The sequence below is a fragment of the Pomacea canaliculata genome, linkage group LG8 (genome assembly GCF_003073045.1).
Source record: "Pomacea canaliculata isolate SZHN2017 linkage group LG8, ASM307304v1, whole genome shotgun sequence".
Lineage (NCBI taxonomy): Eukaryota > Metazoa > Mollusca > Gastropoda > Architaenioglossa > Ampullariidae > Pomacea > Pomacea canaliculata.
In genome coordinates, this window is record NC_037597.1 from 5,399,075 (window position 1) to 5,410,991 (window position 11,917).

Below are 11,917 nucleotides of genomic sequence, written 5' to 3' on the forward strand. Positions count from 1 at the left end.
TGAAATTATGAAAATCATAATTTCTGGTGAATTTTGAGATGGTGGTTGCTCTTGTTTTGAAGCAATTGCCTCTTTCAGCTTGGTAGTGATTGCAGTGATGAGATAATTGATTAATCTGAAAAGTTTCTTTAAAATCATTGCATATTATCACATACTACTGCTTTTTGGGTATATTATATGCGCTTAAACATGCACACACTCAGTACAATATGACTTTATTCATTGGCTGAGGCAATTAGCATTGATGAACACTCACTCTGGACAGCTACATAGAAATTGCTATACTTTCACTAAGAACTAGGATACACAATATTAAAAGAATGATTTATTTGCCTGTGTGCAGAAAAATTGAATGCTGGGCAGAAAAAGAACTATTGCAGTATGGTCTAAATAACTGTTACAGTATCATCTAAAGAACTATTACAGTATCATCTAAAGAACTATTACAGTATTATCTAAAGAACTACTACAGTGTCATCCAAAGAACTGTTACAGTATTATCTGAAGAACTATTTCAGTGTCATCTAAAGACTGAAAGGATGTGTGAAATATGGCTGTCTGTATGATTGCAGTCACTCTACCGGACAGCATACTGGCTTTTCACAAACATGGTATGCAGGGCCGCAGCTTCAAAGGCAATGAGGTAAAACTGCATGTATTCTATTTCACAGATTATGACCCTGGCATGCTAATTGCCTAACTTATTCATGGGCCTAATTTATTGTGACATTGCTGCCATAAGAGGAGGCACATAGGATTTAGTGACTGTGTGTATAGACGGTCGTGTGTGTGGAGGTTGGATTAAGGTGATGAATCTGTAAGGATTACATTAGCAGTAGATTCACCATTCTGTTTCTCCCATGTTGGTACGTGCATAAAAGAGATTATTCACCATTCACATAATGCAGATAATCAAAGCTTTATTGTCAAACATCATCCCACTACTATCAATGCTTCTGCATGGATACTTAAAGGGATTCTAAAGGCAAAATAAAACTACTTAGAATCGCGTAAAGAGTAGGATAAATTTGAATCTCGTCTATTTATATGTGTGTTTATGTGGAAAACGTTGAAGATTTTTAGTAGAATGTTTTGCTTCCACGAAGTCTCGTTCTCCGTCACATGACCTTATGACGTGTGGTTCCCATAGTGAGAACCATGCCTCGAGAATGTGCTGCACCCGATTGCCACGAAAAGACAGGAAAAGATTCAAAATTTTCTTTTCATCAGTTTCCTAAAGACAGAGCCTCACAAGCCTTACACACAGAGTGCGTCATACGAATAAACAGATGACAAATCGTCGCAATGATACAGTTACAGACACTTCCTGTCAGAGACTGACGTCACAAGAAGACTGACATCACAAGAAGACTCCTCTGCTTGACCATCTCGGGAAGCTATCGATTTTACTCGGCGGAAGGACACAAGGGTCGATTTCACTGGATTTTTTCAATTTTTATAAACATCGACAACTGAAATAGTGCTAATAAGTGGTAACTAAGTGAGAAACGAATCCTTTATTTCTCCTGTATTGCTCTTGTGCTCTGTAATTGTAACTAAATATATTTTTGAAACGTTTGACCATCGCCAGAGCCTTATCACAAGCCTTGCATGAGTATCCCTTTAAGTGGTACATATGGCCCTCCACAACATAGATTGCACTTTATTATCCAGATCTTGGCTACCAGAACTTATTCAAATTCTTGTTTTCCCCTGTTTGTTAATGATACGCCACAAATTTGACCAGAACTATTGACATCATTGGCAGGCTGAATGTTGGTTAAAAATCAAATGTCGGTGTGCTTTAATCATAAACTAGTGGAGATAATTATTATGAGATGAGTGATATAATTACTGAGTGAAATTCATTCTGCAATAAGCCAAGAGTGTTAACAAGCATTTACACAAAAGACTTTTATAGTACAATCTGTGTAACCTCTCTCCATCAGTGGGGAGGAAGGGTGCAACATGTTGACCAAATTAAGGGTATTTAATTCAAGTGGGATATGTGGCAGGCCACGTATACCATATAGGGTTTGGGAGAAAGGTCATTTTGTTCAGTGAGCTATTTTTAGACAAGCTGTAAATTGTGAATGTTGAGACAGTAATATGCTTGTATCTTGGAGCACCTTGTTTTCATTGCAATTCTCCCCAGCGTTCTTATGTTTTATTGTAGCACAGTAACCTTTTCATCAAACTAGTTACTGTAAACACAAATGTTACTGTATTGTTGTGAACAGGTGATTGTGGATGTGCTTCTTACTTGTTTGCAGGTTACACAGGAGATCTGTGACAGGTCAAGGATATTTCGCTTGCTTGGCTCTGACAGGTATTGTATACAGCAGAATTTTTGTACAATGCTTTAATGTTTAGGTGCTGTGCAAATGCATATTCTTTCCAAACTACATGCTTATAGATCCCAGCTGTTTCTGTAGTGAAGTTATTCATGTTCGCTTCATCCTACGATAATATTAGATGTATAGTATATGCACATGATATCCACCACTTTGTTCATTATTTATGAGAACAAAACATATACTGCACCATGGCGTGACTGAACCTACAGCATCAGTCACAGATCGACAAAATATGTACATCATTGACAAAATAAGTATAACATCAATCTTGAAAAAATGCAAATACAGCAGCATTAGTTGCGATCTTACAGAAATGAGGAAGGAAGATGGGTCTGTAACCATGAGTGCCTTTTTTTTTTTTAAGGGGAAAGGTCTCTTAGCAATGCAATAATAAAGTCAAAACATTCTGTGCACAGATGTATATAGACACCTTTTCGAGTGCGGCAGGAGCCCATAACTCTTAGACTATGAAGTCAACACCTGCTTCGCAGAAAACAGGACTGTCATGAGGGTGAAGGGGGTGGGGTTAAATGGGTGTGGCAACGAGATTGCCCTTATGTCTCTCATGGGTGGGTGATGGTCTGATTGTGAGAGAGATGGTATGTCACTAGCACACTCAGTGGCCCTGGAAGCTATGAATAATGAAGAGTTTGTATCATGCATGTATCTTTGTCAACATGATGTCATCTGCTCTATTGTTGACTGAATGCTGTCCTTTGTAGTGTGCATGATGTCTATGAATGCCCTAACAAATCACTTTCATGGCTTCCTCCCAATTTAATGAAAAAAAAAATGTCTTAGGCAGTTTTTAATCAGAAACTTATAAAATACATAGGATGCGTATTTACCTGCTGTAAATTTTATGTACCCAATTTTTGTTTGTTTTTTAAAATCCTTGCAGAGTGATATGTCTGGAGAGTCGTCCCACCCAGGATCCTAAGGCCCCCTCCAACCTGTATGTATTGGCTGGCCATGAGAACACATACTGACACATGGACACTGCAAGTCTTTCTGCCTTTGGTTGCACCTCACCTGCTGCACAAGGATGGAGACTCAGCACATCTTGCTAATCAGCCAGTGATGTCACCTCAGCCACAGTGTCCTCTTATTTCTCATGAATTTGTTTCTTCGATCATTTCTGAAACACCAGTTCTGTCTGACTGCCAAAATGTGTCCAGACTGATGCTTAATTCAGCAGATGTTGTGATGCAGGATGTAGGCGAGGTTTCCTAGAGTTTTGCATCTTTTCTGTTGCACACTTCTACTTTTGAGTTGTAAGCCTTGAAAGAACGTTCTGTGAATTTTGCATTGTGTTAGCACACCTTGATCTGTGCCAGTTCTGCAATGGAACCTTTGTTTAGAGATGAGGTGGAGGGCTTCTAATTTAAAAAGTTCTTTGCTTCCTTGAGCTTTGTAGGTTAGCCTGTGCCACGCTGTGCCTGGGTGAACAAGACACAAACATTTCAAATCATTGCTGATGTCTTGATTTCTCTGGCCATGATAAAGTCTGCTGCATGCATACAAATTAGAACATCCTTAGCATCATGAGAAAAAAAGATTTGAAGAGCAGAGGTGACTTTGTTTCTAGCTGCACATCAAAAGACTTACAGCATGAATGTGCTGCACCTGGAACTGACTGGAGTGAAAAAGAATCAGTTTTATATATATATCACTTCCTGACTGTGCTGTGATCACAAGTTGTCCTGAGTACATCTATGATCAGCAATTATGATCATTTCGTGTACTTACTTAAAAAAGAATACAAAGGTTTCTACATTTGCTTTTCCAAAAGACATCTGCCTTACCAAAGTCTTGAGCTTACCCAGCAATAGAACATATTCAGCAAGCAAAGAAGCTCGGGCAGAATCTCCATCAGCTGACTTGGTGGGAAGGTAAACTGCATTTTGGTGATACAGGCTGAAACACCAAAATATTGTGTACATCTCCCTTGCCCAAAATTGAACTGCATTCTTGTGATCTGATTGTATTACCAGATGATTCATCATTCAGCTTTACTCTTTGTGATGTCATTTTTTTATTTGGACGATCAAGCAGTGGCCTGATGCAATCAGGCTGTGAACTCATCAACACTTTGCGTGCCGCTATAAGGGGACTTTTCTTGGCAAGTGGAGATTGTTGGAGTAGGCATTGTTTTTGCAGGTGATGTCGTCTTGAGCTGTGTTATCCAGTTGATGACATCGTCTGGCAGAGAAGCTTGCACAGAAAGATGGTGTTGCTGGAGGTTGCTCTATCCTTCTCCGGATGCTCATATGTTACTGCTACATGTTTGAAAGGGAAGACCTACATGCTAAGCAGCAAGAACCATTGCTTTTTGTTGGTTTTTTTTTTTCAAGTGAAAAATTGTGTCGGGGGTTTTCTTGCAGTGGAAGATGCAGTTTTCATGTGCATGCTACCGGCTTGAGTTCATAGAGCGAGACATACTTCCTATAGCTTCCTGTATGCCAAGCAAGATATCTGTGAAGTGGGCTTTGTTCTTCATGCCGATTTCCATGTCACCACAATATAGAATGTAATTATGAATTGCTTGTTGCAAGGTTTTGTTCATACTTTGTTCCTTTTGCCATCACCACCACTTAAACTAATCACTGCTGTTTAATTATGTGTACAGTAACCTTTTTCTTTTTGTATCATACCATTTATATAAGGATGATGTCGCGCACCACTTTTTCGTTTTTGATGCTGAATGTTGCTCTTTGGTTAAGATGCAGACCCATGATTCATGCAAATAAGAAATTAAAACATAATGATGTTACATGTTTTTCTGCTTTGTGCAGGTTTGTTAATGCAACTTGTTTTGTTGTACATATAACTTCTTTGCACTGTTGTTGTCACAAGTGCTTTCAGAAATTTACCAGCCATGTTTCCAAAGTGTAAATTAGACGGAAGGTTCAAGTTTTGAGCATATGCCAGAAATTATCATGGCTTTTGGTGTCAAGGGGCTGCATTCACAATGAGATCAGGGGTGCTTAAGTACTTTCTGTAATCTTTTTGCCCAGGAAGGAAGAAAAAAATGAGAAGACAATGCCCAAAGGAAGGATTATTAAGTTGTGCACTTATGACTGCACGTGTGTTGCTGTCTGCAGACAGGAGAGACACATGAGGAGAGTTAAATTGACACTGCAATAGACAGTATAGATGTGTATATTTGAAAGGCCAGTGTGTCATATAATTCTTGTACTGCTGACTGGAAAGAAAATTTTCAAACGCTTTTACTGTCATGCTGTGAAAAAGAGAAGACATTCATGATAAGGAGGTTCAGATTCATCATTCGGAGACATGAACGGGAAGGGTAGTGCTGATTGTTTTGAATCAATACTTGCTCAATCGCTGCGGTAAGAGTCTTGTGCGAGGGTTTATTAGACGAGATCAGCAAAATGTGCTTTGACAGAGGAAGACTGCAGCAGTGGATTCTGGGAAGTACAGTGCACGCTGTTCATGTCCACATCGATTACAAGCACGCGCTGCCTATAAGCATGCTGCACCAATGGTTTTTTTTTTTAAAAAAAAAAAAAATTCAATCTACTATTCCAAGCGTCGGATGTTTTGTTTGTAAACACATAAAATTGTGGTAGGGGGGGAGAGAAAGGAAGTGTAATCAGAAGTTGAACAAATTATCATGCTGTCCCTTTTGTCAAACGTCTGCTGTTTTCTGTCGTGCGGTCGTTGTCGTTGGTGTTGTTGGGTCTGACGGAATTGAGACCACCGGCTCGAGCGTTAGGGGTCTAACCCTCTAGTTTCAGGGTTTTCTAAAATTCACAGAGTAGATTCTTCCTCTTCCGGGATTTTTGAAATTGGAAGAGTAGATTTCTTTTGATTGTTTCTGGTGCTTACAGGATACGATACGTACTGCAGTGACGTGCAGGCATGCCGGCGGTTGGCATTAGTTACGTAATCGTGCGGCGTCACAAGTGACGCGGTGACGTTTGTGTAACGCGTTACAAACACGTGGAATGTACTGTAAAGAAGGGTGGGTGTAAAAATGTCCGCGTCAGGCAAAAGCTTTCGTGTAGAGCCCCCTCTCTCACCCTTTCCCTCACTAACACCCTCGCCTACCCTCCCCCTCCCCCGCTCTCTCTTTAGTATCATTGCAGTTTCGCTTAATGATAATGGATCAAGAAAGGTAAACAGGCTAAGTGTCAGTGTCCAGGTTATGAGGTCCGTTGGTTCCGGAAGCTGGCGCAGCATTTTAGTAATAGTTAAATGGGTTGAGAGGGGTGGGGAGACGTGTCTTTTTTTTTTTTTTTAACGATCAGTATTGGGGACGGAGGGAGTAGAATGGCTTGAACACCTGTAACCATTAAAGACACTCGGCAAACGGTCCTCAAGACAAAGGAGGGCGGGAAGACTCACGGGTCTAAAATACGACGCGCATGGCGTCAACCTCACACCCAGACCTTGAGCTGTTTCGCCTCTGTTCCCAGGTGTGCGGTGGTGGTACTGGTCCACTCCCCTCCTCTTTGTCCAGATAAACTATGCTGGGTGCAAGATGCTGCTTACACCTGACAGAAGAAAGGAGTCCTTGGCTGCTAACCTCGCCCACGATTACTGGGAGCTTGCCAGTGGCTGTGAGCTTTTTCCTGCAATGACCGCTTCCGTCGTCGTCTTGTTTTGTGGAGAGGGAGGGAGAAGGAGGCGCCACACCTCATCGCTGCCTTACATGACCATATTCTTTCTTGCTGTCACTGTCATCACCCAGTGCTTTGTCCGTGCGCTCCGACTGACTTGTACTCAGGTGATCTTTAAAACCAAAACCCAGTCCGTGTTTGTCCTTTTTCGTTCAGAAGCTTTTTGTCTCGAATGGTTTTGTTGTTTGGTTGGTTGGAATTTTGCTGAAGGGTTCGAGCTGTGCTTGAGACAATCATTGTGATGTCACGACTATGCGATTTAAACCAAACAGGGGTGGTGGGTCTGATTGTGTAATTAACTTTGTATTCAAAGAAATGTGTAAATTCTTGTTGATTTCAAGAACGTATGTTATATTTACAATTGTACAATATTTTTCAGGTTATTTAATGGTTTACTTAATGTAGATAGTGTTGTGACTTGAGAAGGGAAGTCTCCAGAAAGGCAGTCACTACAAAGATGACAGCGAGGGACATGTTGGATGCTAAACACTTCATGGTCAATGAGTGCTGGGTGTGTTTTGATTTGCAAAGCTTGTGGTCACTTCTTCTTGCTTCACCGACTGATTGTCTATACTTTCTCTTTGCTAGAGCTCGTTGAAGATTGCTGTTGTTAGTTTGGGGGTTGGTTTCTTTTCTGCGCCCTTTCTCCGTCAACTCACGCTCCACTCAGCTGTTCGCGCCCTCCTGTGCCAAACTGAGACTTCCTGGTGTCGTAGTCACGTGACACAAGCCTTTGATTTGCAGCCAAAGTCAGACCAGGGGGTGGTGGGGGTAGGTATTCGGTCTCAGATGCTTGACTGTTCTTTGCCGACCCCTCCCGCCTGGCCCCTTCCTTAATGCTTCAGATGACTGTTGTTGGTGTCCCGTGACAATGTCCGATATTTTTGTTATGTTCGACGAGCCGTGAGTTGAATATCATGTGTTGACAACAGGTGACGGTCTGCAAGATTGTTTTTGGCAGCAGCACAAATGCTTTTTTGTATTATTTAAAGTGACGAGAACCTTGGAGTGGCAAGACCTGGCGCACACAGTAGTGTAGTAATGTCGTGGAGCGTGTCGATACTCGTTTTGTCACCAGAAAAGGCTGTCGCCCTTTTAAAGAGCAAATATTTTGACTCGCCCAACGTCCTGTATGTGAAGCCTTTGTATGTATTTTAACGGCGCACGTTCTTTGAACGATTTATGATCTTTCTGGACGCACACGCCAAATCTTGTAGCTTGTCGACATTACTTTCTCGATTCTTCTCGACATGGTAAGCCCTAGGTTCGTGTTTGACACACAGTTAATGAAGGAATATCTGGGTGTCTTTTTTTACAAGTGGTACAGTGATCGACGAGTATTTTTGGGAAAGGTGATGTAGACTGACTGACCAATCGTATTCAAGCTCGCTGTGGACATTTTCATGAGGAACCTGAACTCTTATCACGGCGCCAAGTCTCTCCCCTTCCACCTGATCCCTCAATGTTCAGCTCAACTGCCATCACCTCAGAACTTTCAGTCGCATCGCTGCTTGATACTCTGTGTCGATGCTTACATGAAAATCCTCACCCTGCAGGGCAGGAAGGCCAGAAAGTTGGCGAAAACGGCAACTCTAGTCTCATCACATGACCCGCCCAGAAACTGCTTGTTAGGTCTAAGTTCAGCTTAAGTGTTTGTACACCTTAGAGGGCGTAATGCGTACACACCTGGCGCACTGTTGCTCAATTAACTCCGACATAAAGCTGTTCATTCTTTCGGTTTTTCACTCCCGAGGGGGATAGAGTTGGCAATGGATCCACGTTTTACATTCCCATTCCTCTGCTCCCAGACACCGCCAGTAGGCTATCCGGACCCTGCCCGAGGTCACGTGATCAAACCAACGCCCTTAAGTGCATGAGGAAAAAAAAAAACAACAAAACTCTAGAATCCGGCAGAGGTGCTTGTGACACATGTAAGCCGATACACGCAGTCCCGCCTCACCTGTCCAATTCATAACTTTGATTTTCTGTCACGGATGTACATACCGTCTTCTTAATTTGTCCTGTTTATAGTCAAGCGAGTAGTTTTAAATTCGAAATTTGCAGGCACGGGGTTTGGTGATTTTTGTTTTGTTTTGTTTTGGGGTTTTTTGGGTAGGGGTGGGGAATAGCTCTTATTTTTTTGTAAACACACCCTTTCTTATTTATTGGTGTGTGTGTGAACGTGTTTAGCTCGACATTATGATTAAGATTTGGGTTAGGGTTGAGGCTTTGATGAAGTCTTTAGTTTGGACAGAATGACCGAGGACAAGCTTTGTAGAGCTAGCAACTCGGCTGTTTGCACAAACGTAGAACAGCAGTCGTCGAAGTCGGTGCCAAACAAAAGAAAAAAAAAGTGTTGCATCCAGTTTCTGTCCGGCTCGTTGGCTCCACTTTCGTCCTTCTCCAGTCATCCATTCTCAAAGCTTTCAACGCTTCTCGGCTGGCAGACGACCTGCGGCGCCGTGTAATTTATTAGTGGGATTACTTATGTCATTTGGAAACACATGCTTTATTTTTTGAAAATAGGGTTTTGTTAAGATAATGAGATCAATATTGATAACTAACATACTTTTTGTTTCTAATTTGACAATGTAAACAAGTTCTGCTTTGCAGAAATCGCAGCAGCAGGTAGACTATGCCAAACTTTGTCTAAGACAGTTATAGGGAGAGTTTTTGTTCAACGGTCTGGTGTAGGATCACCTTCAATGCGGCTTAGTTCCGCCTCTTTGTGCTTTATGCTTTTGGCATTTTCACAAGTGTTTTTATTATTCGAGTTCGAGTTTTGTTTGTTTGTTTTTGTTTTTGTCTTAATCTCTCTCTTTCTCTGTGCATCTACTGGACAATGTATTCAAAAGATTCAAGGTGCTTGGGCTCAGATTAATCTTGTGCATTTATTGATTTGTATCATGGTTGCAGGTTTAGGACCTGAAAACCGTTTGCAAGCTTTTTTTTTTTTTTTTTGTCCTTTGCGGTTAAATGGTAGCAAAGAAGCTTTGGGTCAAAAGGTACAATTACCAAGAAAAATGTGATTATTGTTGTGCTTCTGAAGGAAGTGTGCATGCGTTCATTGTGCTTGAGCCGCCATCTTGTATCGTGGTTGTCTTCTAGCAAACGTGTTGGTAATGCAGACGTGTCTCGCCTTATCATCCCACCCCACACCTTCCGGGTGGTGGTCAATAGAAACCCTCTTTAGTGTACGGATGTTTGTGAGCGCAAGTGTGTTTACGTTGCCGCCTTCTGTTGCCACAGCAGTCTGTTTGGAGGCTCGAGACTTGGCTGGCAACCCCGTAAATTTCCATCTGGCAGTTCCGGTCTGCGCGCGCATCAACTGTTCTGTCGTGACCCTGTGCACGACAGACATAAAACTGTTTAAAACCTGACATTTGTGACTGTTTTTTTTTTTTTTTTGTTTTTTTTTTTTTTAATTTAACTGGTTTGGGGAATTCACAGACTGTGAAGATTGGTCTAGTTTTGAGCTTAAAAATTGAAACCACGCGATGGGATTGGCTGCACTGGGGTAATGACGTCACGATGTATTTCCGGTTCCGGCACTGCTTGTGGTTTACGTTATCGGTAAATAGACCTTGATACACTTTTTGAAAAAAAAATGAATCAACTGATTTGGAACTCTCTGCTCATGGTGTCTGCCTTCGTATACTTATCAGTGTTCATGCACTGCCCTGTTGCCAAGGGTGTCCAGTGTTTGTTCCAGCCTTCCACCTTCCTTGTCTTTTGAAAAAAAAAAAAGAAATGATGGATTTGTTTGTATGATCAATCATTTGTACAGGCGCTTGTAAGGACGTGAGTACTATATTGGTTGCTATTTTTGTTTTATTGAATGATGTAAAAAAACTGATTAAATCTCTCATGCGAAATACAATACCACAGGGATAACTTCTTTGTGTTGTCTCTGAGCTTTTTTTAAAATTAGAAATGTCTGATAACTCATCTTAGCATCTACCCTTGCAAGCAACGCGCGCGCGTGGACACACACATACACAGAAAGAAAGAAAAGAATAAAGAGCTGACAAAAAGTGTTGTAATCCGATTTTCGTGAATGAGGTGATGTGTGACAACACTCACGTGGGGAGCACAAATCACTCAAAACAAAAAACAAAAAACTGAAAGAACGGTCAGGTGTATTTTGGTCACGCCCCTGTCCCATCATGGAATCAACAGTCGTCCAGCAACAAACATCCTTAAGACAATATTTTTCACGATGTACCCTGCATGTCGAGGTTTGGGACAAATGGTGAGTAAAACGATGAAAATCTTTTTCTTTCTTGATTAGGGTCCCCGTCACCAGATGGCGGGGACACGCGCGGTCAAGCTGGTGGCGCCCAAGATATTCTTCAGAGTCTGTTGAAAGGACTGCGATTTATGTTTACACCGGGTACCGCACTCGGGTGCGCGTCCGCTCATTTCTGGTCTTTGAATTGGTTTTTTTTTGTGTTTTTTTTTTTTTTGCACTTTTAAAAAAGAGTTGATAAAAGGAATCATTTCCAATTTTGATTAATGAGATGCATGAAATGATTACGAACAAGCGCACACATGCAAACCACACTCGAGAAAAATTGTGCGTGCACAGACCATTAACGGTAGCAAATATTCTCTCGCTCTCATCTCTGTGTGTGTGTTGATGTTGCTGGTTTTGTCTGATAAAATTTAATAGTTTTTTAATGTTGCCATTGTGATGTCGAATATATCATCGCAGGTCTGCCCGTTATCAGTTGTTTATAAATGTGTGCTACACTTTGTTATGTCGAAGGACATGGCCAGAACTTGATCTGATGAGCTCTGGTGAGCACCGGGTGGATGTAACTGCACAATACACATCCGGGCATAATTCGAATGCACACTGAGCTGGTCTCAATTCACATCCTTTTTTGTATGCGCACTGTAAGCGTTAAACGT

The 11,917-nt window shown here is 41.5% G+C and overlaps 1 protein-coding gene across 1 annotated transcript in view; it reads left to right on the forward strand.

Annotated features, from left to right (window-relative positions):
* Positions 1-10,897, forward strand: part of LOC112570920 (mitogen-activated protein kinase kinase kinase kinase 5-like) — a 36,485-nt gene extending 25,588 nt beyond the window's left edge. Inside the window, 3 exon segments of the mRNA XM_025249637.1 lie at positions 573-643; positions 2,274-2,329; positions 3,259-10,897. Coding sequence (XP_025105422.1) covers positions 573-643; positions 2,274-2,329; positions 3,259-3,346 — 215 coding nt within the window. The 3' untranslated portion in view covers positions 3,347-10,897.
* Positions 10,898-11,917: the final 1,020 nt, after the last annotated feature.